Here is a 27921-nt window from a genome sequence, read left to right as displayed (position 1 = left end):
GTGCCAGACCGGCACTTCAACCATTTCACGTACCTATGGTATGTACCCACCTTCCTAACGGCCATGTTGATAGTTTTTGGTTTCGAGGAGGTTATATCAATACACGAAATAAACTTAAACCAGCTCCTTACACTTTTGAAATAAGCGCTCTTTACCCAACAATATTTATTATAAGAGGCTCATTTAATATTTATACTATTTTATTTAGATTTTTTACCAACTATTTGAGCGATCCTACACATTTTCGACAGTTAAGTAGAACGGGTGAAAGGGTTTTAATTTCTGAAAGGAAATTTATATAATATGTAGTTACAAATAGTTGAAGTCAGTAATAAAACCATCCACAGAAACACTAGAAGCATTAAAAAAATTACATATACATACTTTATTTAAAAACAAAACGTACACAAGTTTTAGGTATGTATGTAGATGTGCACCCACAAAGAGCAGCATACGTAGAGGCGCAACTCCCAGTAAATAGCATACATTAAAGCGAGAAAAATTTGAAAAAAAATTAAATACTTGTACAATAAGTGAATTCAGATTGGCCAAAATGCACAAAATTACAAACTAAATACAGTTACAATTATTTTATCGCTGTATTTTGCAGAAGAAACAGCCTTAGACGACAATTTGTATTTTGTTTTGCTTGTGTGTTTACGCATCGACAGTGGCGGCCAACCAGTTTAGGACAGCATGCGGGCCAAAGCGAAGAATAGCACGATGGCTGCAGCGATAGGAGCTGTGGCGCTGGAGCCGTTGCAGAGATTGCCAGTGCAAACATCGCACGACAACTGGCTCACGAACGGCAAAGAGGGATCTGGCCGGCAGCCGGACTGAGTGTTCGAGACATCACCAAAGTAGCAGGCGCGCACGATTTGTGGATGACCGGGCACTGAAATGTAAGAGACATGAAAAAGAGATGAGATGAGGTTGTGGAATAATTAAAGATAATTTCAAAAGGCTAAATAAATTCACAACTAATGAGTTTTTAATGCGCGCAATTAATAAGTAAATAAACAGTGGAATTTGCTTGTAGTTGGCGCTGTGCGCTTGTGTATGGCTGTGAACAAGTCAGCTTGGCGCAAAAGCTTGTTTTGCGAAATTATGATTACAATAAATAAATAACAAAAAAAAGCAAAAAAACATTTTTTTAATGTGTTTGCATTGTTTTTCGCTTGCTCACGCCTCAGTGCTTTCGGGACTACGAAATTTTTATTACTCGTACGTACGTTTTGTTGACCTTGAAACCAATTTTACGTGCGACATTATTTCACAGCCTAATGATTTACTTAACGCTTGTAATTTTATATGCACTCAGGTAAGTATGTTTATTAGGGTGCATCACTCTCCATAAGAAAAAAATTGGTACTATTTTTTCAGGGATATTATAAGACTTATCATATTTGTTTGGGGCGAAAGGAATCCATTATTTCACTACAGCCATCTACCAAGAAAATAATGGATTTCTTTCTCCCCAGTTCAATATAGCCATCTACCGAGAAAATAATGGGTTTCTTTCTCCCCAAGTTAATAATTTAAGACTTCCGCCGAAATATTTAAAGAATATTAGGACTGACGTGAGCTGGCCTGCTTTGAAGTATCTCAAAAATGGCATTATTTTGAGTCTTTTAATACAATTTTTGAACATTTTTAGGCAGTTATTTTAAGCTTAAGCTCTTCTATCATCTAAGCTGATTTTTTCGGGAAAATTATTTTAAAAAACTAATTTTATTTACCAAAAACTCTATTTTTCTGGGTACTTTCTAATCTGTGCGGCGCACATAAATCTTAATATTTTTCCGAAATATTTGTCTGAAGTCTTAAAGTTTAAGGCATTTTATAATTCCGGTGGAAAAACTGCACCTTTTCTTGGCGATGCACCCTAATGTATACATACTTGCCCTAACTGCTATTAATTCGTATCCTTACTTTGGGTTATCATATACACTTTTTGGCAAAATGATAAACACACCAATTTTTTTTTTTATATAAAAATATTGTTCATACTACAGCAAACACCAAATAGCCCAAAGTTTCAAACTTTGCACAAATTTTTCAAGCTTTTTCAGAATTTTCATTAAAACTTTCAACATTTTAACCAGAATTTTGAGAGTTTTTCTAGGTACGCAGGCTTATGGCCCATTGAATCTTCTTTAATGTAACAAAGTGCACGATTCAAGTGACTGCAAAATACCGATTATTGGCAGTTTTCATTTTTTGTTTGACCATGCAAGACTTCTTCTATTCTAAAAAAATTGTACATGCACTTCGTCTGGAAGAAAAGGTGTATCACCTCAGCGAAAAAAATTGCTAAATCGGATAAAATCAACAGTGTTTCAGTGAGCTATAGAACCGCATACCCATACAAATTTTAAAAACTCTGGTTAAAAAGTTTAATATTTTGATTAAAGTATATAGATGTTGAAAAATTTTGAAAATTTCTAAATATTTTTTAAAATTGTATGGAGAATTTCAATTTCCCTTATATAAGGTAATAGTTGTGGTACGGTACTACAAAACTTATAAAAACAATTGTGGCGTGTTTAGAATTTTAAAACGTGGTGTATATGTCAAGAAGGCGACTTCGGTAGTCTAGCGTAAGTGCACTAGCCTGCCACCCCAGAGGTTGTGAGTTCGAGTCCCCCACGTGAAGCAAGGTCCACGCACTTTTCAAATTTTCCTACTTTCCCTCTTTCTAATAATTTTCCATCCCAAAAACGTTTTCAAACTCACTCCTCAAACCCAAGCTAATCCTTTGCATTGTGGCTGGTAAAATAAGCAAATACAAAGAAAAACACCCAGTTCAACATTGCATCGTGGCGCCAGCAAAAGGAAGCGGGCATTACACATTGCATCAGTGGCGCCAGTAAGAGCAAGCGTGCAACCGCGGTAATAGCGCAGACACATCAACTTTAGCAAAGTCCTCAACCATCTGTGCGATCCTTCTGGCAGAAAAATGTAAATTACAGGACAGTTAGCGGGCAGGCTATTTACCTACCCTGTCAGAAATCAAATAGTTTAATGTAACCAACGCAAGACAAGCTTGTCCAGGCGCTATGCTCTCGAGAGGAGTGAAACAGGAAACAAACAAAAAATATGTGATGCAAGAATTATTTGTGGTTAGTGTGAGTTACTTTGAGAAAGTGCTGGAGCCGCTGTTAAGCTATTTCCCTTTCAAACAGAATTTGACTGTTACTTCTCTGAAGATTTAAAAAAATTATCAATATATTTTTTTAGCATAATTTTTTTTTTAATGGTAAATTTTGATTGCGTTTGATTTATTAAAATGTTTTGTTGTTTCTATTAATCATAATGAAAAATATAGGTATGTAGTTTTTTATGACCCAGGAATTCGTAACTGATCATAAATGGCTGTAATAAAAAAAATACTGATTCTGACTGTTTTTAATAATTTTTTTAATACTGAGTTATTTAAATTTAAATTTTAATTCACTGAAAGAAATAACAGCTGTTGTAGCTTTTTTCAGTAGGGCAAGCATATACTATATTTATAAAGTTTAACTAAAAAACTGCAAGTAATTCATAAATAAAAAAATACCAAAAAAAAAACTCTAAGTGATTTATAAAAAAAATCGGATTTATTTCTTTCACGGAAAATTACAAAAAATTCATAATATATTAAAAAAAAAATTACGAAAAAATCGAATTGCCTAATAATTAAATTTCTTTCATTGAAAATTACAAATTATTCTTCATAAAAAAAATTAAAAAAATAAAAAAAAAATTAAAAACAAAAAAAAAATTATCTAAATAATTAATACAAATATTCGTATTTGCTCACATATGAATTATTTCTTTCATGGAATAATAATTCATAATAAAAAGTAAAAATTGTGAAAACTTTTTGTTTTTTTTTAATTATCAAAATAATTAATTATATTTGCTGATATCTGATTTATTTTTTCATGGAAAATTAGAAATAATCCATTTAAAAAAAATACAAAATTTCCAAAAAAAATATCTAAATAATTAATGAAACTAATCGAATTCACTAACATTTGATTTATTTCCCAAAAGGAAAACTATAAAACATTCACAATAACAAAAAAAAAATCCCAAAAAGAATTTACAAAAAGAAATAAATAAAAATAAATAAATAAATATTATTAAATGCATGGAAAATTGCAAATAATTCATAACAGTAAAAAAAAATTACCAAAAAATAATCTAAATAATTAATAGAAATAATCATATTTGCTGATATTAGATTTACTCTTTAATGCAAAACTACAAATAATTCATAATAATAAAAAAATACAAAAAAAAAATGTACCAAAAAAAAAAATAATTAAGAAAAATATTGGTATTTCTGATATCTGAGTTATTTGTTTCATGGAAAATTTAAAATAATTCATAAAATACGAACAAAATCTAAAAAAAAAATTATATAATAGATAATAATAAAAATAACCGTATTTGCTCATATCTGAATTATTTCTTTCCTAGAAAATTAAAAATAATGCATTAAAAAAAATGTACAACAAAAAAAGTGTAAATAATTAATAAAACTAGTCGTAATTGGTGAAATCTGATTTACTTCTTAGATGGAAAATTTAGTGGAGCGTCTGGAGCGTTAAAAACATTTGTAAGAATCATAGCAACTCATGATTATAAGAATCACAGCAAACAATGAAAAACCTAGGATGTCTTAGGGACTAGATGAAATTAAATTATCTTTGCGAAAATGTGTTTTGAATAACATAAATAATAATCTCTACCTATTTAAAAGTTGTGTACTTAATTTTTAAATAGCAAAAATGTATGATTGCAATAACTTATGTGCTATAATGCAAATAACGTTGTAGAATTTATTTTTTTTGTAACAGAAGTGGAAGCAACTGAAAAAATAAATAGATTATTAACAAAAAAATAGGACTATTTAAAAGAAAAAAATTAATTAACAAAAAAATTTGTCTATTGAAAAATTTACATTTTTTCATATATCATCTTCAATTTCACTGATGTTAATCATAGGCGCTACATTTAGACAGCTGTCGTCGTTGCACTGTAGGCATGCTACACTGCAGTATAATCCACTTTTTCGGCATCCGCATGCAGCTCCACATCCTTTTTTGCACGTGCAAAATAACATTTTTAATAAATTTTCGGGAGCAGGTAATTGATTCGTAAATGTTGGATGATAGGTATTATTGGAATAGTTCCATCCCCAATTTTCGATGATTAAATCATTCCCTAACCACATCTGGATTTGTAGGTAAACCCGTTTTAAGTGTTCAAATGCTGCATCAAATGTAGGAGGTAACGAAGATAAAAGAACACTTGTGTCTTTGGCAGTTGCTTTGATGAAAGAATTGAACCTGAATACATTCAAATCTGTAATTTTTGCCGAAGCACCATACAGCCCCAAAATACATGTAATATCAGCTTGAAATGAGTCATGTAGATCATTCCGCTTCTCAAAATTTTTGATAAACTTAATTTTTCCTTTATTGTAAAACGCAGAAGTAGTATCACAGCCCGTGAAAGCATGTAAAAATAGAACATGTTCTTTACATGCTGGGAGAGATTTTTCTAAACTTTTCGATGAAAATATTTGTTGGTTAACTTTGCCTCGGGATGGTTTTAAAAAATATATTTCACGATCAGTAGGCGCCAATGCCGTTAACACAACCAAGACGTCAATGTCTTCTGAAATTACAACAACATTTTGAGATTCTAAACTAATTGTTGTATCAACAATTAATTTATCTGCATCGCTTTCCGCTTGGCATGTAAAAATATTGTTATCAGCTAATTTTATTCTTAACATTTCGATTAGGCGAGATTTATTTTTTTTATTCGTTAGAAATTTATCTTGAGCGATTTTTAACGGCATATTTTCATCAAATTCAATATCTGTACTTATATTTTTTAGTGTGCGACGATTCCTTTCAGCAGATTTAATACCGTCCTTCTTAATCCATCAAATACCACGTATGCGTTATTATAATTATTCCTCAAATATCTTACGTAATGTTCGCATATCATTTTGAATGTTTCATTTAATTGGCATTTGCAACGATATAACAACATGCCTCCATCAATAACATAATGAACATTTTCTAAGCTTTTCAAATTAATCTGAATTTCTGGGAATAATTCGTAGAAAGTTGATTTTTTTGTCTTTCACAGTTGGCCATCTTCAAACAGAGCAAGTGGATATGGTGCCAGTTCATAATTCATATAAATTTTTAGTTCATCATCTGTTTTTTTCAACACACAAATACGTTGAAACAGCAACAATGGATCAACGGGAATAACATTGTCATGAATTTTTATTTTATTATTTTTAGCCAATAGAGAATTTATTTTATCTTTCCTTAATAACTTCAATTCGCGTACATTTTTCCCTTCGATTTTCTTCATAACTTTTAAACTTTCTTCAAAAGCATTGCAACAATTTATACTTTTATCACCGGTAATTCCAGTGGCAATTGACATAATTGCATCTGTATCAGGAAAAGGACTGTGTTCTTTGAAAAAGTCTACCAATCTTTTTACATCGATACCATCCCTTTCTATTCTAGCATCTGTAGAATCACTGTGTTGATGACTTTTATTGAAAGATATGTCACACAAATTTTCTGTGCTTTCAATAATATCTTGAAGATGTTTGTCTTTATCTATTTAAGTAAAATTTAACGTAGAACTAAAAAAAATTATTTCCAACTAAATATTATGCTCCAATATATTAATTTTTCATATTTTTTTGTTTAAACAATGAAAAAATTAACTGCACAATATAATATTGGTAGAAGTTACAATTTAGAGCATAAAAAAGAAAATCTTATTGGTTACATGGCAATTCATTCAATCCCTATGAGATCCGAGGTCAAAACCCCCGGGCGCTCCACTAATTATAAATATGATACTTCATTATTGAAAAAACAAAAATACCAAAAACAGTTATCAAAATAATTTATAAAAGTAATCCTATTTCCATATCTAATTTTTAGTAGCAAACAATTTCTTTTAATAGCAAGGTCACAACGACACACTGAGACCTTTCGCAGGTCCATTGTGATACCACTGGAGCTTATCCTTACCCTATGGGTTCGCTTTCAAGCCATCCGGTAGCTTTAATAAACGAGCAAAGCTTCGTTCGCGCTATGTCCGCTACATCAGTTAAAAATGCCCTATCAAGAGTGCGCATCCTCCTCATAGGTAAGCTTTCACACTCACATAAAAGGTGTCTGACTGTTTCTTCTTGTTCTGTATTAAGGCAGCTTCTATAGAAATCGAAGTACGGGAGTCCTAACCTTCCAGCGTGGCTGCCTATTAAACAATGACCAGTTAATACGCCTATAATTTTTCTTATGGCTTCTTTGTTATATCTAAACAAGATTTTCGATCGACCGCTGTTCCATTTCGGCCATGTCTGTCTGCTTACTTCGCATGTTATGAGGTTTTGCCATCTTGTATTTACCTTTTTGATGGTTTCCCTAACTATAAGTAATTTGCTAGTGGCTATAGGCATAGGTATCAGCGTCTTATCCGGTTGGAGATCGAGCGTTGTATCGGTTCGGGCATGTTCATCTTTATTGGTAATAGGTTAAGCATAGGGTGTGGGCCTAAGGGCCCCGCAGATGCAAAGACTGATCTTTCTTTATACATGCACCATTGTTTTTTTTATATTTAACTTATCTAAAGCCGGCCACCATACTAGTCTGCCGTATGTTAGGATTGGTCTGACAATTGTGTCTAATCTAAAGTGTTCAAACGCTCTAAAACTCAAATTATTTCCGAAGCTAAAGTGATTATAGCAGAGATACGATGCCGCCATATTGTTTTTTCTTTCCTCTATTCTGCGAAGCTACATTTTCCACAGTCCCGTGTAGATATCTGAAGGTCTGCTTAACCAGTTTTGTTTTAGTAATTTACATATTTTCAAAACATATTCTTTGTAATATTTAAATTAATCAAATTATATTAAATAAAAGATTTATTTTATCAGCCGCAGCCTAGTTTCCAACAGAAGCCTCATTTAATGTTAATCTGCGAGTTAGAAGCAAAATTTCGAATAAATTTATTCTGCACTGAAATCAGTTGATTACTTCATCGATACTCTCATATTTTTAAAAGCACTCAAGCATAGTTATGAGGTCACTAATGCATATATATAGGAGTATATGGGCATGAGGTAGACTCACATGATTTTTTTTTTTGCCAGCATTTGCCGGCTGAGGCAAAGTACGAGTAAATGTAAAATCAAAATGAAAACAAATGGATGGGATTGTAGAAAACGAATGTTAGGCGGTTAGCCGGAGTATTGAGTGGCTAAATGAGTGACATTGCTAATGGTCATAAGCTCGCATAGATGACGTATATATGTATGTATGTATGAACAAATATGCAAAACAGCTACATATTATTCAAATTTTTTGAGCTTCAATAATTTTCTGTTTAAATTCAAATTCGAAAAGTTGATTTACTCTCATGCAAATTAGATAATATTTTCTCAAGGTTTTTACATACGGATGCACATAGCTACGTATGTATTTGATGAGGCTGAACTGCAACTGAAAATGAAAATGCACTACAAGTAAATAAAATTTCACTAGCACAATTCCAAAAATGGAATAAACTATATTGAAAATAAATAAAAATATTTTATATGTGCTTCATTACATTTAAAATGTTTTCGGCGGCAGCAAGCAATAATAAAAAAAAAAAATTCTGATTCTGCATGTCTTCAATTATTCTTAATTGTACGAAATTATTAAAAAACAAAATATTAATATATTTACTAAAAGAAATAACAGCTGTTATTTCTTTTCTCGGCAGGGTAATAAAATATATTAATTTAAAGTTTAATGAAAAAATAACAAATTATTCATTACAAAAAACAAAAAAAAAATTTGGCGAAAAAAAGTAATGAAAATAAGAAATATTCGTGTTTGTTGATATCGGTTTTATTTCTTTAAAAATAAATAAAAATTTAAAAATTATGTTTAAAAATATTCGGGCGAAGCAAGTGTTGAAAATCTTTTCTACTACTACTTTTCTGCATGTCAAAAGGGAAAGATTTTAGTGTATGGATTACTGCGACTATTATTTCAATAACTCAACTAAAACATGTAAAAAAAATAAAAAAAGACAAATTAAAAATTAGAATCAAAATACGTATTGTACATCTTAACTTGAGCAAAAACTATTTCGGAACTCACAACAACGAATCTCGTAATTTCCGGGATTCAGAAAAATATCGCTAATTTAAACAAACGACTAGAGAACACCAAGTAAGTATTAATTTCATTTAGGGATATGGTTCATTGTTTAGGGATATGGTGCGGAAGCGATAGTTGGATTCTGGAATAATCACCACTTTAACCAACCGACCAACCAACCAACCAACCAAGGGATATGTGCAAGGTGACGCAAAATTAATCAGTCAATTTTGTTTTTTAACACGTCTTTTACTAAATGAAATCAAAATGATTTTGAGTGATAAAAATCATTATTTTGACTTCTCCAAATTGGATGATTAATTTTGCGTCTCCTTGTATATGCATATTATGGCAAGACAATTTTTTTTTTGACAGACTCGAGCAGGTTCAGATTTTGGACAAAATTATAAGAAAAAAATCCAAATTTTAAGAGAAGGTTTATTGACTCAAGAAAGAATGAAGTTAAAATCGAGATTAAGGGGTTATATACCTAGTGTTGGACTAAAAAATCGAAATTTTTTTTATGGTATATTCTAAAAGTACATCATCTTAAAAACATAAATTCAAAAAATCATAAAGATCGGAGAACGAAAGTTATATACCGTGGCAGCGCGCGACCTTTCTTGGAACGAGAAGTTCACGCAAAACTTTAGACGCGATTACCTCGAAGTCATGTTTTTTGAAAATTACTGTTGCGGTGATCATTATTTATCAAAAACTATTTGACCGATTTGCATAAACTTTTTTTTTAATTATTCGACGTTACAACCTCGTGAATCTGAACGGTTCACTCTTTATAAATATTTGCATAGTTCGCTGGAACAATTTTTTTTTTTAATTTTTCAATCCCTCAAAAATCGTTTTTTTGGTGCAAAGCGGTTTTCATATTGAGAAAGTTTTTTTTTGGGTAAATAAACCGTTCAGATTCACTAAACAACATTTTTCTACAATAATCTTTTAGTTTTTTTGATTTCAGTTGAGCTGCTCATGCGCTACCGTGATCACAGCAAGCCTCTTCTAAAAAACGGCGTTTCGGGGGAGAGGCGATATCAACAACAAATAATAATAATTTTAAAAATAAAAACACCAAAATGTATTATTCAAGAGTTACCCTTCAGTATGATAGAGGCATATATACATATATTTGAATAAAAGTTCCAAAACATATTTAAAAAAATTATGACAATCGTCCATTTTTTCGGGCCCCTTAATATTAACTAAAGTACTACGACTGTTTTTTATTTTAATACAAACTTGAAGTTGAGTATTTTCGGATAAGAAGAATTTATTTTTGATATCCATTTTTTATTTAAAGAACTACAAGTTAGTGGCACAAAGCAAATTATTATTTAAAATAGATTTTGAATGGTTTTTAATTTTATTTTTTTATATATATAAATCAAACTCAAACTTGCAAAAAACCAACAAAAAAACAATAAAAGGGCGCTCGGGCGGTCGAGAGGAAGTAGCTAGCAGCAGCCCCAGCTTCTCGGGTTTTATTGCTATGAATGTCCATTTCGGTGTATATATAAGTATACCTAAACATATATACCCTACTATATATATTTACAATTTCTAGATAGTACAAGTGCTGAAAAATATATTTTTTGTTGCCAGTATGCCTGTATGTAGCCGTTGCACTGAGCAGTCGATAGTTATGTGTTAAAAAAAAATATTTTTAAATAATTTACTATGGGACGTGATTCTAGAAAGGTTTCAAGACAACTTCGGAGTTCTGAAAATATTAATAAGTCACGTTCAGTGAAAAGAAAAAATGTGTTTTAATCCGAAAACAGCGAAAAAATGAATGCTGCCCTTATGAAGGTGGCAGATAAGCGCACTAACGATAACAATCGAGAAGGTAGAATGCTATGTAGGCAACAGCAAATCGATATTTTGGAAGCTGCTATGACGGCTGAAGAGCTATTACAGGGCCCAGGAATAGATGGTATAGCATAAGTAATTAAATAATTCGTATAACTCTACATAAATCGATAGAAAAACTTTAAATGCGTTTTTCGCAAAACTATGTTTTTTGAACTGGTGACTACTGTAACTTGGTAAAGTTAAAAAAAATGTACACTGTTTTTAAAAAACATAAAAAACTCGTGCCTGATCGAAGAATTTTTTTTTAATTTCGTTTTTTTTAACGTTTAACTATAGTTTTTTTTCTCGAAAATCTGGAAAATATTTTTGAAAAATTTTGAAAAAAAAACAGCTTCGATCAGGCACAAAATTATCTATTAATAAATAAAATAAAATTTCTCTTGCCCGATTGATTTTAGATGAAACTCCAAGGACTTGTGATGATCACCGCAAGAGACTTCTGAAGAAACGGGCTCCACACAAACAGCGATAACTTTTACAATTATTAAGTTTTAATTTTGTTTTTTGAAATTTTGCTACAGTCAAGTCGAAACATGATGTATTAATGCTATATTTTTATTTTTGTAAAATAAAGCAATTGACTAGCAAAAAAAAAAATTATTGGAAATCATTATTTCGTCATCGGGCCTCTGACTACCACTAACCCCTTAAGAACAACATATCGCAAAATTCAGTAGAAATAATCGTCCGAATGAGTCAACAATTCAAAATTTGGTGAAGAAATTTCAAGAAACTCATTATGTCGAGTATAGAAAAAGGACAGGCAGACCAAAAACTGGACGTTCTGTTAAGAATATCGCTGTCGTAGCACAAAGTGTTGTTGAACAACCTTCAGCAACGATATCACGACGTTCTCAATAGTCAGGCATTCATGAATTGACTGTTTGGCGGGCCTCTGACCACCTCTTAAAGACCGATTGTCACTTTTACCTACCTGCCGACGTTAGTTAGATACATAGCTTTTTTCACAATTTGGAGTGTTCAAAATTGATTTAAGCGCTATGCTCTAAGGGACTTTTTTTCTCATAATTTTATGTAAAATCCGAATCTGCTAGGAATGATGTCAGACAAAATAGATCCATACAAATCGACCCACCCTAATGTATAGGTATATATTATTTTACCTAATGCTAGATATTGATATAATCTATACCCATTAAATGCTGTCCATCTATAACAATACAAACACGCATACAATAGACATAATGTCATCGAACTCACTACACCCGCTCACAGCTGCAATTCTAGCCACTTAAGCTCATCATGATCTCATCTGCAAATGTACGAATATCTAAATATAGTTATTGCTAAAAGCTTAGATGAAGATTTGCCAAAAAGGGAAACTGATTTCAATTCTACTTTCGAATATATATGTATTTATACATGCATCTGTATGTGGCTACAAATATGTTACAAGAAAGCAGATGTTACTTTTTTGTTTCGGACACTATTTTTGAGTATCTGACACTTACTGCTCTAACAGATGCTGTTATTCGGCGAAAATGAAATTTTTGATTTTCCAAAAATTTAATGTTTCATCTGAAAGTGGTGGAAAGGAAAAACCCAAAGTTTATTCCACTTGATTTCATATTTAAGACTTATACTTATATACTTTCACAATGCTTATTAAAAATAAAAGCTTCATGCGATTATAGTCTTCAAAAGATGCGTTGCCAATTCACCAATTTTAGACTGCAGAATAAAAATATATTGCGCTCAAAAGCAGATTTAGATCAAGCAAATGATGTTTTTTAAATCGTAAAAATGTTGTGGAGAAATAAATGATGTTGACATATCAGTAAAAGAACAAAGCTAAATAAAACTTCAGCTTATATAATTTTGAATTATGTAAACAGAGCTTGTGTAATGCAACATTTGTGCTTTGAATTTACAGGATTTGTAGAACTTAGTAACAAATAGAGAAGATATAACGACAAATATCTAAATTTTGAGTATGAAATAGGCTAAGTAAATTAATTAGTGGGGTAAAGTTTGACCAACCAAAGCTTAAGTTCAGAAGCGGACTCAGCATAAGGAAAGTCAAAAACCTTCAGAAAAGTATCATCTGATTCTTGTGAAGTCTGCGTTATTTAACAAATAGTCAAAAAAACTTTTATTTCAAAAAAAATAGCTACATTTTAATTGATTCGTTCCGCTAAAACTTCACTTTATGAAATAATAAATTTTAATCAAATTTTACATAATCGAAATTTGAGACGAATCCTAAGAAATGTGAAAATATTTTAAGTAAATTTATACATACATACATACGTACTATATATCATAACTAGACTTTATTTCAATAATTTAGCTCTGTTTCTTCTTATGCAGTAATCCTCTTAAAGATCCTGAATTGGTTTTACTTGAACACACAGAAGAAAAAGTCTTGGCATACATGGCCAATATTTCGTATAGAGCATCCCATATTTGCTATAAAATTCCCACTCACCAAGGCCAACTGTTCGAGAATTTTTTTTAGCAAAAAAATTGGAAATGGAACATCTTCTTTCTTCTCACACGCATACAAATGTATGCCAAGAGACAGTATTTTATTATATCAGACCAAAAGCAAGCAGCTAAGCCTTTTTTTGGTCAAGCGGTCCAAAATAAACATACACACATACATTTGGTATTTTCACACTTTCGCTTGACGTGTGTGTATTAAAAATATGTATGAATATGTAGATGCATATGTATATGTAATATGCATGTATATGTATATGCCGAATATGACTCGGCAATACGCATTTGTCGTACTTAATTAACCAAGCTTTAGGTCATACCATATACGCCTTTGAAGATGAAGTAGCAGAGCTACTAAAAATATACAAATGTATGTACCATAGATGTATAAGCATGCACGAGTATGTATGTATGTATATGCACACGCATGATAAGTAATATATGCTGTACTTATTGCGTTAATTTTTATTAGTTCTAATTAAGAGATTCTTCCAACTACGTTCAGCCACTTTACTTTTATGCCGCAGTGGGCATCGAACCCAGGGCCATATATAGTACATATGTAAATATGAATATTAAGGAATCTATTTGGCTTTGTTTTTTAATTGTTTGTCTGCTTGTCTCGTGTTTTGTCTACGCATGGTAGACTAATTTGTTGAGGAGTCTGCGCCCTCCTACGCAAGAATCAGATATGCGTATAAAAGGCATTATTTTATTTTTTGCTAGGGTAGCAATTTTTTTTAGAGGTATAAATCGAGAAAATCATGCACTCGTAAGCAGGCATCGAAATATGATGTGTCTTGCTGAATAAATATATTTCTTTTTACTCTTAGTCTTAATAGTAATAATTTTACCATGGTTTCATTTTTCTTTACTTTTTAGAAAATCGAAAGAGGAATGAAATGGGTGTAATAAAAGCTTGCTACGTGATGGAGGGAACTTTTTAAAAATTATAAAATTAATTGAGTTGATTAAAAGTTTGCTAATGATTTTTAATAAAATTGTGCTATAAAAGGTATTGTGCTTGTAAATAAAGCTATTAGTTTTTATTAAGTTATTATTTCTTCTTAAAATTAATTCTTTTATCACAAAATGAAGCAATGAAGAAATGAAGCCAAACAATCGTAGTATGAATTTTTAATAAAATTGTTTTTTAAGCTACTAAGTTTTATTCTAATTATTACTTTATCTTTAAACTCATTCCTATAACCCCAAAATAAATCAAAGAGGGAGCCTCTAACTTCTAAAATGGTTGTTATGAATTTTTCAAAGTTCACAGCCAAGTAAAAAATCAGGATATTTTAAAAATATTGAGTCAATTTTCAAAAATAGAAAGATATTCGTATTCTCACCTCTTTCTTGTTGGTATAGAATCTTTAGAATAATGTCATACAAAGGGCTAATAAGTTTTTTATATAAATTTATTTCCAAATTTGTATTAAATAATTTAATAGAAACATTTTTTGAATTAGTAGAAAAGTTGCAGCGAAATCGTTTGTATAATAATTTCTTATGGTATTTGTTTTAACTCATTTTCAAATATTTATAGAAATTATTCTTTTAAGCTCATTCTTTAAACTTCTAAAAATAACAAGTGTCGAACTGCCAGCACGAGAGTTAAGAAACTTTGAAAAAGAAGTATCGCCAAACCAAAAATAACGAAATTCTTAACATTTTGATTTCTTAATTTTAAAAAATAGACAAAAAATCCTCGAGTACTCATGTTTTGCTTTTCTATAAGAATTAGTAGGAACATTTCAGTAAACTTTTTTATCATTTTAACATTTTTATTAAAGTTGTTATTTGTAAAGCTCATTTTTTAACCTTAAAATTAAAAAGTGAAGTGCCTCACACTTACACCGGGATTATTAATTTTTAAAAAAATTTGTTTTTATTTTTATTTTTTCATTTTAATATTCTAGAGTTCTACAAGAGGAGTCATGATTTTTTAAGATGCCGCGCCTAACCAAAATTACGAAATTCTCAAAATTTGATCCCACCATTCTACAAAAATTAAAAATTCTCTCGCACTCATTTCTTTCTTTCCGATATAAAATTGAAACAAATTGCTAATAATTATTATTAACTCATTTTGAAACTTTTATAAAAACTATTTTTTACAGTTAATTTCCTAACCTCATCCACTTAAGCAATGAATAGGTTTCTAAAACTTCTATAAAAGGAGTTATGATTTTTTTTAAATGCCTTGTTAAGTCAAAAATACAAAATTCCCTCCACTTCACATAAATAAAAAATTCTCGAATTCTCTCTCTTTCCAATATAGAATTAGTAGAAAAATTTTCAGTCAAATTGCAAGGAATTATTTTTTTGGTTATTATTATTTTGTTATTCCATTTATGGAACAACATCAAGGCGCACACCACAAATACGAGGAGGAGCTCGGCCAAAGACCCAAAAAGGGTGTTATATATATATATATATATATATATTATTATTTTTTAACTCATTTTCAAATTTGCTCATGCCTTGTGCTTCAAAATAAACATAAAAAGAAGTGTATCGCTTCTAGAATGCGGCCTTCGAATTTTTGAAAATGAGTTTCTTACCCAAAAATCACAAAATTCTCAAAACTTCATATCCTCTAAAAGTAAAAAAAAAAATCTCGAATAGTTAGTAAATTTTTTTATATTATTTTTTCAACTCATTTTCAACTTTGTGTTAACTAATTTGTTTAACCTCGCTCTTTAACCTTCAAAATGAAAAAGGAGGAGGTGTTTAGCTCCTAGAATGGGAGATTTGCATTTCCTGAAAGAGTTCTTCATCTGTCTCTCAAAACTCAAGAGATTTTATAAACTTAAACTGCATCGTATAAGTAGCTTCTACCAATATTTTGATCTACGTCCTTGTAGATGCGAGTACTTTGCAAAGCTCTTTCCCACAATCTCTGTTTGTTCATCGAGCTCACAGTTGACAGAAGTACATCTATGTTAGTATTCCACAGCCTCCTATCTGATATCTCGTAAGTCAGATTTAGATTTTATTTACTTTCTAAGTCCTGAACTGCTTTTGCCCCAAAGATTTTTCTTTTGAGTATATTTTTTGAGAATTTATGTGGGAATCTGCTAGCTTCATTGTCAAATAAGGTCTTATGAATATGTCTTAGGTGAAGTTGTAATGAATACAAATGGCAATTTGGAAAGCCAGTCTCTAAAAGGACACAACAAGATGGTGTATTTGTAGGCAAGTTCAAAATTCTTTTTAAAAAATACAACTGACTTTTATTTACTTTATCAAACAGGTCAAAACCCCAAACTTCAGCGGCATAACTTTGTATTGCTCTTAGTACTACCAAAAATATATTCCATTTTGTTGGTAATTTTATTTTGTCTTTGGCCAGAAACGTTCGCCAGGTTGTTATATGTAACATAGTTCTTTTCGTTGTAACTTTTATAATTTACGCACTTCATATTAAACAAAAAAGCGGCTCAAAAAACTTTAGGAAAAATTTCCGTAGGAAAGATACTCATATACTCGTACATACGCATATGAATGTGAGAAAGATTAGCTCGCAATTTTTTACAACTCGATCTTCGTAACTATGGGAAATATATTAAATGAATAAATAAACGATATATCGTATGACAGTAGACACATACATTCATGTGGTACATTACACGGTGTTTATTTACAAAATAACTGCGCGATTAAGAATATTTCTGAAATGATACAAAAACCGGTTGGGGATTTCCGCTCGACTGGGAGCTTCGCTTAAAAGTTAAAGCGCAATAGCGGGCAAAACACGTACAACTTCATACCGAATAGACACACATACATACATATCTATACTTTAGTTAATTAATATGCTAGTATGTACATATGTATGTATGTAAAATGTATATGAACGTGCAAAAAATTAAGAGAAAAACTACAGGTATGCATGACATCATTGACATATTTGCTTGTAGTTAGAAATGTAGGAGCTTACTTATGTATGTAAAACTAGTGATATATAAATGTATATATATGTACTAATATGAATGTACATATGTACAGTTACGGACAAAAAAAATGTCAAGTGCTTGTAGTGGGCAAGCAACGAGTGGAACTTTTAGCTATTCAGTATTATTTTTGTGCCATAAAAAGGCCTGTAAATGGTCGAAAGTAGCAAAAAAATTATCACAGGGAGGGTGCCTTGTAAATTGTTTTGTTTAATTTTTACTTTTTTGTGTTGTTTTTTTTTTTAAATAAAAAAAAATTTTTGTAACTAATGTTTTTTAATATTTGAAAAATTTTTTTTTTGTGTTTGTTGTTGTTTTGTGAATAACAATAATATTTTTCGGCAAGCCATGTTTATGTTGTAATGCGCCCGTGAAAATATGCCATTACTTAAGCTTTACAGTGGGCTTTTAGGCCAACACCTATGAGCCAATTGACCGAAGATTGTTTTGAGGCCAGCAGGTATACAACTTAACGGAAAACTTTTTTGTTTATTTAGTTTAATCTACAAACGCTCCGGCTCTGAAAGTATTTGATTGGGGTACCAGCTGGTGGTAGCAGATAAAAAGGAAAGCCTCCTCTGCGTTGCAAAGATCAGGTGGAGAAGGACTTGGCCTCACTTGATGTAACCAACTGGCGCCGGTTAGCACGAGAAAGAAACGACTGGCGCACTTCGTTCAAATCAAGCAGTCAATCAAGAAGAAGAATAAGAATGGTTGTCATACTCGTCGTATGGGACAGACGCTGATATTGATTAGAGTGCAGTCTATCGCTTCCGTAAAAAAAATCAAAATAACATTGGCCACCGCTTGCATTGAAATTGATTTTTTCCACCGAACAACTTTTTAGTTTAACAGTAAAGTAAGTCATTAAGCGGCCTTTTTCTGGCAAAATTTTTTTGGCCTACAACGACAACATCCAGCGCTTTTATATGCCGGATTATGACAGATCTCCTATATGTTTCTTAAGAAGAACGGGCTTTGTGGCCGATAGAGCTGTAAGGAAGAAAGTGGTATGCATCCTGAAGGAAAGAAAGAAAGCATTGTGCATCTGAAAGGGCTAATAGAAGAATAAGACTTACAACACTATTTCGCTTAATGGAAGATTCATATAGGGCGTTGTACTAATAAAAAAATTTTTATATTAAGGAGATAATATTTACTTAGGAAAATTAAGGAAAAAAGGTGAAGAGGTACAAATGTTCTTATTTTACTTATTAATTAAAAAAAAAAAATAAATATGAAATAAAATCTTAGAAACACGAAAATCCTTATTTCGCTTATTAATTAAAAAAAACTGTTAAAATAAATGTGAAACAAATTCTTAAAATCACTAAAATTTTTGCTGCTCATATTTCCTGTTTTGCTTATCCTCTGCAAAGTTCTATTATTCTACCCAAAACTGTATATTTATTAGATGTACACATTCGCACACCTTGAGCGCAGCCATAAAAATGCTAACCGAAAAGTTGGTATTATATTAAAACACTTTCAGTTTTATTAGCTCCGGAGAAATTATGTCACTGAATGAGTAAACAAAGTACAACAACTGCGTTCACATAAAGTGCAACTACTTTCAGTTCTTTTCTTACTAATCAAATATTTATTACTTACCATCGAGGACCTTCTTCATGCAGCCGGTGGCATTAACGTTGAATAGGTTCTGAAGGAAACGTGGCGGGGAGACGCGTGCACAATCGAATTTCATATCATCGCTCGCTTCGAATTTCTCACCACATTTTGGATGAGTGGCTGAGTCACAGAGGTAGCACTGGATGGCGAATGCTGTAATGTGGAGGAGAGAGAGAGAGAGAAAGGATTTAATTATTATTAAAAACTAAGTGGTTGTGTTTGATTTTGGTTTTTTTGTAGTTAGAAACTTCTAAAGTTTTGTTAATCGAATTCATTTTACTGAACTGTTTTACTGTTGTTTTAAATTGTGATTAAATCTTAATATATTCTCAGTATGAGCTGTAATATAATTTTTATATTTCCTTTTTTTGGTTATATTATTATTTTTGTATGCAATTTTTATTATTATTAATAATTTTATAATATAATATATAATTCTTCTTTTCATTTCATGCAATTTATTTTTTTGTCAAGTTGGATATTTAGGTATGCATCTCAATATAAGCAATTTTAGAAGTAAATTACGATAAATTTGATGAGGTTTGTTAGACGGAGCTTGACTATAAAGCCGCTTTTGGCGGCAACTGTAAAAAGCCAAAAGTAAGCATTTCGGCTTGTTTTCCTAATTACAGGCTGAAATTCTAGCCATTAATAGGAGAAGTCTAAATTTCTACGAGAATTCTATATTTACTCTGATAGCTAAGCGGCGATAAAATCTCTTGGTGGGATTGTCACTAATTCCTTCATTTATCGTAAATGCTGGGCATCTTTTAACGAGATGACGGAATATTTTCGTATAGTGACATTCCAGGAAATTGTAAGGCGGACAAATTACCACTAGTCTACCTCTTAAGTTTGTAGGTATACCCCTCTCAACCTATAAACTGCGTGGTGCAAATAGCTTTTCTCTTCAGCCAACTCAATTTGGGTGGTTAGTCTGACATGCAATGCTACAAAAAGAATTTACCTAAACTGGGACGTCAGCCGCTCAAGTGCGCTACTTAATCGGTCAAGGAAAAATGTCTCTATGTTATAGTAGTTGTTTTGATCACAGGCCACTGACTCTTAGGCGGGCATGCTTAACGATTCAAGTACCTCCCTTGGACTATTGCAGAAGCAGCAAGAATGAGGAGGAAGAATAGTATGCCAGACACATGTGTGGCATGTCACTAGATTTAGATACTTTAGCTCATCGTTCTTGCGGGATACTGATGACCTTAGGCATATGAGTGGAAGCCAAATAAATGGATTTGCACTTAAAAGTAAATGGTTTAACGAGAAGAAAAAGGTAAATTACTAATGTGGTATCACAAAGGATTGGCAAGGGTCGAAATGAGTTGGTTTAAAGACCGTCTGCCACTCTTAACTACCTACCTAGATGGAGCATACGTGGCAAAGCAGAATGCTCAACAAACAGGTGGTGGAGAATTCTACTTGAAGAACTACTATAATAATCGAACTGCTAAATGAGATGGACTTACGCCAGGAAGATATGGCATTAAACATTTTTTTTTTTTGGGTGCTGCCACCTACCTTTTTTTCGCAAAGTCTTATTGCATTTCCGTGGCAAGCATTTTTTCTTGATGCTACAACCTAAAATATTGTTTTTTTAATTTTTTTGGTGCTGTCACTTAAATTTTTTTTTTGAAAATTCTTATTGCACTTCCATGATAAACATTTTTTTCTTGACGCTACAACCTAAAATATTTTTATTTTTAATTTTTTTGGTGCTGTCACCTAAATTTTTTTTTGTAAATTCTTATTGCACTTCCATGGTGAACATTTTGTTTTCTTGATGCTACACCCCAGATTTTTTTTTAAATTTTTTTGGTGCTGCCACCTAAATTTAATTTTGGAAACTCTTATTGCATTTCCGTAGTAAATATATTTTTTTTGATGCTGCAACCTAAATTTATTGTTTTAATTTGTTTGGGGCTGCCACCTAATTTTTTTCTTGAAAATTCTTATTGCATTTCCGTAGTAAACATTTTTTTCTTGATGCTACAACCTAAAATATTTTTTTTTAATTTTTTTGGTGCTGCCACCTAACTTTTTTTTTGGAAATTCTTATTGCATTTCCGTAGTAAACATTTTTTTCTTGATGCTACATCTTAAAATATTTTTATTTTTTTATTTTTTTTTGTGCTGCCACCTACATTTTTTTTTGAAAATTCTTGTTGCATTCCCGTGATAAACATTTGTTTTCTAGATGCGACCACCTAAAATTTTTTTTTTAATTTTTTTGATGCTGCCACCTAAATTTTTTTTTTGAAAATTCTTAATGCATTTCCGTGGCCAGCATTTTTTCTTGATGCTACAACCTAAAATATTGTTTTTTAATTTTTTTGGTGCTGCCACATACCTTTTTTTTTGAAAATTCTTATTACATTTCCGTAGCAAATATTTTTTTTCTTTATGTTACAACCCAAAATATTTTTTTTTTAATTTTTTTGGTGCTGCCACCTAAATTTTTTTTTTTAATTCTTATTGCATTTCCGTGGCAAAATTTTTTTTTTGATGCTGCAATCTAAATTTTTTTTTGATGCTGCCACCTAAATTTTTGTTTGAAAATTCTTATTGCATTTCCGTGGTTAACATTTTTTTCTTTATGCTGCAACCCAAAATATTTTTTGTTTAATTTTTTTGGTGCTGCCACCTAAATTTTTTTTTAACTCTTATGTCATTCCCTTGGTAACAATATTTTTTGTTGATGCTAGCCAAAACATTTTTTATTTTATTTTCACTGCAGTTCTATGGAAAAAAATTCAAATTGCCCTAAATTTGGTTTCGATATTATTTAATCTCCTCTATTAATTTACTTTCAAAAACATTCAAGAAATTATGGCAAATTAATTTTAAGAAAGTAAATTCAACTATTTTTTATGGGGACCCCGAAAACCTTTCAAGATTAAAAGCAAAACTATTTATTCCTTTTTTTCGATCTTTAAAGGTTTTATAACAAAAAAACGGAAAAGGGCACTTTTTCCATGGAAGATTTATACTAATTTTTAAAGCTTTGCCCGTGCCAAGTATAATATTAATATGTACTTTGCATTAGCTTGACGCAAAAAAAAAATTTTTTTCTTTGATGTTACACCAAAAAAAAAAATTTTTTTTTTGCGTCAAGCTAATGCAAAGTACATATGTACATCTTGGAAAAACTTCTATATGGAATTTGGAGAATATTTCTTTACGCAAGTCTTTACTACAGTAACACAAGTGAGAGGTCCGAAGATCATAAACACCTTCGAAATGGCAGGACTAGGACGAGTAGGATGGTTTCCATTGCGGAAGAGCATTCCATAGATACACATTTTTCTATTTAGTTTTTTGATGGCATACAACTCTTGAAGAAGTTGAGGAAAATTGAGGGATTGAACACAGTAAAAGCTTACACCTTTTCTTACTAACCTGCTTGTTTGCTAAGCGTAAATTTACACACAGTGAACTAGAAATGGTGAGCTAGAAATGGTGAGCAGCGCAACCGAGCGACCACTGAAACGGTATCTGATGGCAAATTACCACATCATAATTAAAGTCCATTCACGCCAAGGGATTATTTGACCATCTTTATGTGCCTAAACATGGCTACGTTCTTCGAGTGAAAGTGCACGAAAAGCAGCATTAAATTCACTACTACATTCAACACGGATGGGAGTGTCAATGCGCACTGGCACTAAGAGCGAACATTTAAACTCGTTTGGTATAGAAAAATGTGTTATAATAGGTGTCAGGTTTCCACCTCTTCTACTTTATTAATATTTACATTATGCCGTCGAATAACAGTGGAATAGTTTTTAACAAGTGAAACTCATTTATAGCAAATGCTGATTAAACAGAAACGAGCGTGCAAAGCTAACATTAAGACGAGTATGTGAATGTGAATGTGAACTGTGAAGCTTATTTTGGAATTCTAGACTTGAAATAAAGACTTGAGAAGAAGCTCAGACCGACATTTAAAATTAGATATTATTGTATTTTCAATGCATTTTTATTAAAAATTTTCAGATTGTACGAGCAATAGAGTGTAAATTTGAGCCATCACAATCACTATGGGATGTTTCTGTTCCAGTGCGTTAAAGCAGCAGTTTAAGTATACCGAAAACATAACCAGTTAGTACCCCAAATGCGTCGATTATGGGGCATTTACAGGATTTGAGACCACTTAGTTCACATTGCGCTGAGTTTTGCGTTAATAATATGGAGAGCTTGGGCTACACCCTTACAAGCGTAAATTAACTCAAAAAGTATAACTTCTTGAACATTTGAGTACAGAAAATTCTACGCATAAATTCTATGGGCTCTGTAAAGGTTGTGCTAAGTTTTTATTGAAAAGTCCTTTAATTTGTCTTATTTTTGGATAGGATTAAATTCTTAACGTTGTTAATTCTTTCTTTATTTTGCTTTTATTTTAATTAAAATATTTTGAATAATGAAATATTTATATATATTTATTATTATAATTCATTTGAAACGCAGTGTTTTATGGTGCCATATTTCACAAAAATTGCGATATCAAAAATTGAGTGAAGAAAAATTTAGTTGTTATGTACTTAGTTAATATATTTCTGAGACTTAAACTAACTTCTAGAAAGAATGAATTTATGAAGAGCTAATTAAAAAAACAATAATAACTAATAGATGGAAAAGACATTATTTAATTTTAAATTGTTTTGTATTGCTTTAGTTTATTCTATTTCATTTTATTTAATATTAATTTATTTTATTTAATTTACAATAATTCTACATTAGTTTATAATATTATATTTTACAATATTTAAAATTAACTTGTTTTATTTTATTTTAGCTCATTCTTTTTCAATTTATTTAATTTTATTTACTTTTATTTCATTTAATTTTATCCTATATTAATTTATTATATTTAACTTAATTAAATTTTCTTTATTTAATTTGTTTTTTTATTTAATTTATTTTTTATTTGGTTTTACTCTATTTTATTTTCTTACCTTCATTTAATTTTGCTTTATTTAATTCTAGTTAAATTCATTTTGATTTATTCTATTTAATTTTATTTGATTTTAATTTATTTTGTTTTATTTTTATTTTGTTTCATTTTGTTCTACACTAATCTGATATATTTTATTTAATTTAATTTAATTTAATTTAATTTTAGTTTATTTTATTTAATTCTATTTAATATTTTTCACTTTATTTTACTTTATTCTAAGGGTGGTTAAGTTTTAAGGGCCGGTGTTGATTTTGAATAAAATACAATTTCTTTTTTAATTATTGTCATTTCTCTTTATTATGATAATACTGATATGGCTCAATTACGTGTAAAACAAAATATCGGCCAAATGGGCGCCGCGGTCTCGGCGGCACACCTCCATCCGATGGTCCAAATTTTCGATGACACTGAGGCATAATTGAGGTTCTATACCGTTAATGTGGCGAATTATCTCATCTTTTAGCTCTTGGATTGTTACTGGCTTATTGGCATACACCTTTTCTTTCAAATAACCCCAAAGAATGAAGTTTAACGGTGTTGTTGACGTTTAGGTGTGGTTCACATTCAACATCGACCCTTGAAATTTAACCACCCTTTATTTAATTATGTTTTATTTTATTTTATTTCATTTTATCTTATTTTATTTTACTTTGTTTCATTTGGTTTAATTTAAATTTATTAATTTAATTTTTATTTTATTCTACTACATTTAAAACAATTTTATTTTATTCTCCCTGAATTTATTCTACTTTGTTTAATTTCATCCCTTTTTACTTTAATGTATTTTATTTTATTTACTATATTTTATTTTGTTTATTTTTTGTTTGATCTTATTTTATTTTATTTTGTTTTAATTTATTTTATTTTATTTTATTTTATTTTATTTTATTTCATTCCACTTGATTTTTTTTTCAATTTTAATTTATTTTACTTTACTTTATTTCTATTTTAGTTTATATAGTTTATTTAACTTTAATTTATTTTTTGCTTTTTTTCTATTTCATTTGGTTTAATTTAATTTTTATTTTATTCTCCATTTTAATACAATACAATTTTATTTTATTCTGAATTAATTTATTGCTTTTTTTCATATCATCCTTTTTACTTTAATTTTTTTTATTTTTTATACTTTATTGTGTTTATTTTTCATTTTATTTTATTCTATTTTATTTTATATAAATTCATCCGATTTTACTTTATATTATTTTATTTTAATTTAATTTTATTTTGTTTTATTCCACTTGTTTTTTAAATTTTAATTTATTTTATTTCCATTTTAGTTTACTTAAATTTATATAGTTTATTTAATTTTAATTTATTATTTTATTCTATTTTATTAATTTAGTTTTAATTTAATTTTATTTTGTTCTATTTCCTTTTACTGTATTGTATTTCATTCTTTTTCTGTTTATTTATAAAAGTATTTTTATTAAAAAAATTCTTAGAACTCACCTGAGCTGGCAACACTGGCAATCACGGCAAAAGTCAATAACGATTTAACTGCAGAAACCATTTTGTTTGTTTTGTAATTTGAATTGGTGGGCTTGATTCAAAAATTTGAACTGCATTGTTGGAAAACGTTGAGCGTTTGTATGGAAAATAAATAACAAAAACAAATTAATATATATTAATTGCATAAATATATAATATGTATGCATGTAAATGTAACTAAAATAATTTAGAGATAACTTTCTTAAAAATATTGCAATAATTTTAATGCTAAAAAAAATTTAACTCAAAGACCTTATAAAGGAACATTTTATAATAAAATCAAAAACACTTCACCAATTCGTAGAGTTCCAATTTGGAGCCATATAGGAGCAAAAACACTGGAAAAGCATTTGTATGTAAGCTCTAAAACATCTACTTTTAAAAGTTTTGAATTTTTAGCTAAACTACTCTTTGCCATTTACAAAAAGGCAGCTTTTTAACAAAACGATATTTTCCCATTAATAATAATAATAAGTATAAGTTTTTCTCACAATACTTAGATTTGACATTTTAAAATTTATAATTTTTTAAATTTATAACTTTTTTAAATCAATAATTTTTTAAAATTAAAGTATTTTCTTGAATTTTATGTTATTATTTAATTCATCAGCATTTTGTACGAAAAAATTCGAACACTTCGTTTCTCTAAAGCGAACAAAATTACTTTTCCTTTCAACATAAAATTGAAAAAACTATTAATGAAAAGAAAAACATGAAAAATTGCACAAAATTCCTTGGAAAGCACTTTAAATTTTTTTAAAATAAATTGTATTTACATATATATTTTTTTTTTATTTTGAAATATTTTTTTATAAAACTGCAAAACACAACACTTCCTTTGCGCTAACCTGAGAGAATGATGCGTAGCAGACGTCTTGTAAGTAGCACGATACGGGCGCAACTGTGGCGGGCGTGGACACCCAAACACCGAACTGGATTAGTGACTAACTTGTCACATACAAACTGTATAAACCACACGTACGCACACACACACTCACAGTGTGGTAAATATACTCATACTCACAAATAGTAATGTTGTCATTCAAAGAAAAGCGCTACGCTTCAATGAATGCCGGTCTGATGTTCACTTTTGTTTTGAGTGAAATCAGCCACAAAACAAAACACAAAAAAAAAACAGAACTGCCCAACCCAATGAACTTTCTCTCCCTACCCCCACAGTAGAAGATATACACATATATGTACGTATATGCATAAAGTAGGTGTAAGAGCACGTACCGAGTGTCATCACGTACATAGCAAGTGAATTGTTGCATCGCCATTTATTTGTGCAGTACAAAAATAAAAATATAAACAAAAGTAGAAATAGAAACAAATTTTACTTATTCGTTGTTTATTATTAGGTTATTTCGTTGCTATTTTGAATTAAAAATATAAAAAAATCTTCAATGGCACTCATCTCTGGCGTTCACTCAATTCACAATGAGCCAATAGTTTGAGTGCAAAAGTGTAGCTGCTTTGGCGCTTGAACGACACCCCAACGGCCCCGTTTTTCGTGCGCTCCATCACTGGTTTGTTTTGAGTGCATATTTCTTTCATATCACATTTTAAGATGATGTCAGCTGGTGTTAATTTTTGTTTTTCTTTGCATCTACGCTGTCGCTCTGGTTGAAGCATTTTTTTGTGTCGATTGTTGTGAACAACTTTGGCTGCACTTTGGTATTCAAGTCGAATATTTCTGCGTTTTACTTTGAGAATTTTCGTAACAATTTTCAAACAAGTTGTGCCAGTTTTTTTCTTGATTTTTATTTGTATATGTATGTATATGCATATGTATGCATGGTTAATGTTAATTTCATTTATGAGGCAATGCTTATTAGGCGTACCGATAGGAAAATGATTACACCGCAGTGGAGTATTACTGGGTTAGTGTTAGCCACACATTTCTGAGAAGCTTTAGCGTCGTAGTAACATGCAATGACAATTACAAATAATTTCAATGGAGAACTTAGTAGAAGTTACTTTTATTTATAAGTATATTCAAGTGAAAATATTATTTGCGATTAATGAGTCAATTACTGAAAACAGTTGTGTTATTGGGATTGTAAAAAAATATATTTATTTATGCAAGTACGAGTACCCCGCGTAAAAACGAACGTATATACCACATTAGAGATGTTATTCACGAAAATCCCGAAAACCCCGAAAATAATCCGGAAGCTAGCTGAAAGCGGTTTTTATTTAACTCAAGAGCGGGGTACCAGGGGTACTCTTGCCATCTAACCTACCTTCCTAACATAACTCAAGGGCGACTTTTCAAAGTCAAAGTGTAGGGTAGGTTAGGTATATCTGGCTGATCAGAATAGATGTGACA

General features: G+C 30.4%; 1 protein-coding gene across 1 annotated transcript; it reads right to left on the bottom strand.

The window, feature by feature from the left end:
- Positions 1–363: 363 nt before the first annotated feature.
- Positions 364–26544, bottom strand: LOC128863560 (uncharacterized). The gene is made up of 4 exons (XM_054102781.1): positions 26438–26544; positions 25551–25660; positions 19112–19282; positions 364–895 (listed from the first exon to the last, which is right to left on the bottom strand). Exons 2-4 carry the CDS (start codon positions 25609–25611, stop codon positions 687–689), a joined length of 441 nt encoding a protein of 146 aa, XP_053958756.1. The 5' UTR covers positions 25612–25660; positions 26438–26544; the 3' UTR covers positions 364–686.
- Positions 26545–27921: the final 1377 nt, after the last annotated feature.

Source organism: Anastrepha ludens, chromosome 5, assembly GCF_028408465.1.
Source record: "Anastrepha ludens isolate Willacy chromosome 5, idAnaLude1.1, whole genome shotgun sequence".
In the NCBI taxonomy this organism is placed as follows: Eukaryota; Metazoa; Arthropoda; class Insecta; order Diptera; family Tephritidae; genus Anastrepha; species Anastrepha ludens.
The sequence above is the reverse complement of the archived record's forward strand: the minus strand, read 5'-3'. Positions and strand labels throughout refer to the sequence as shown.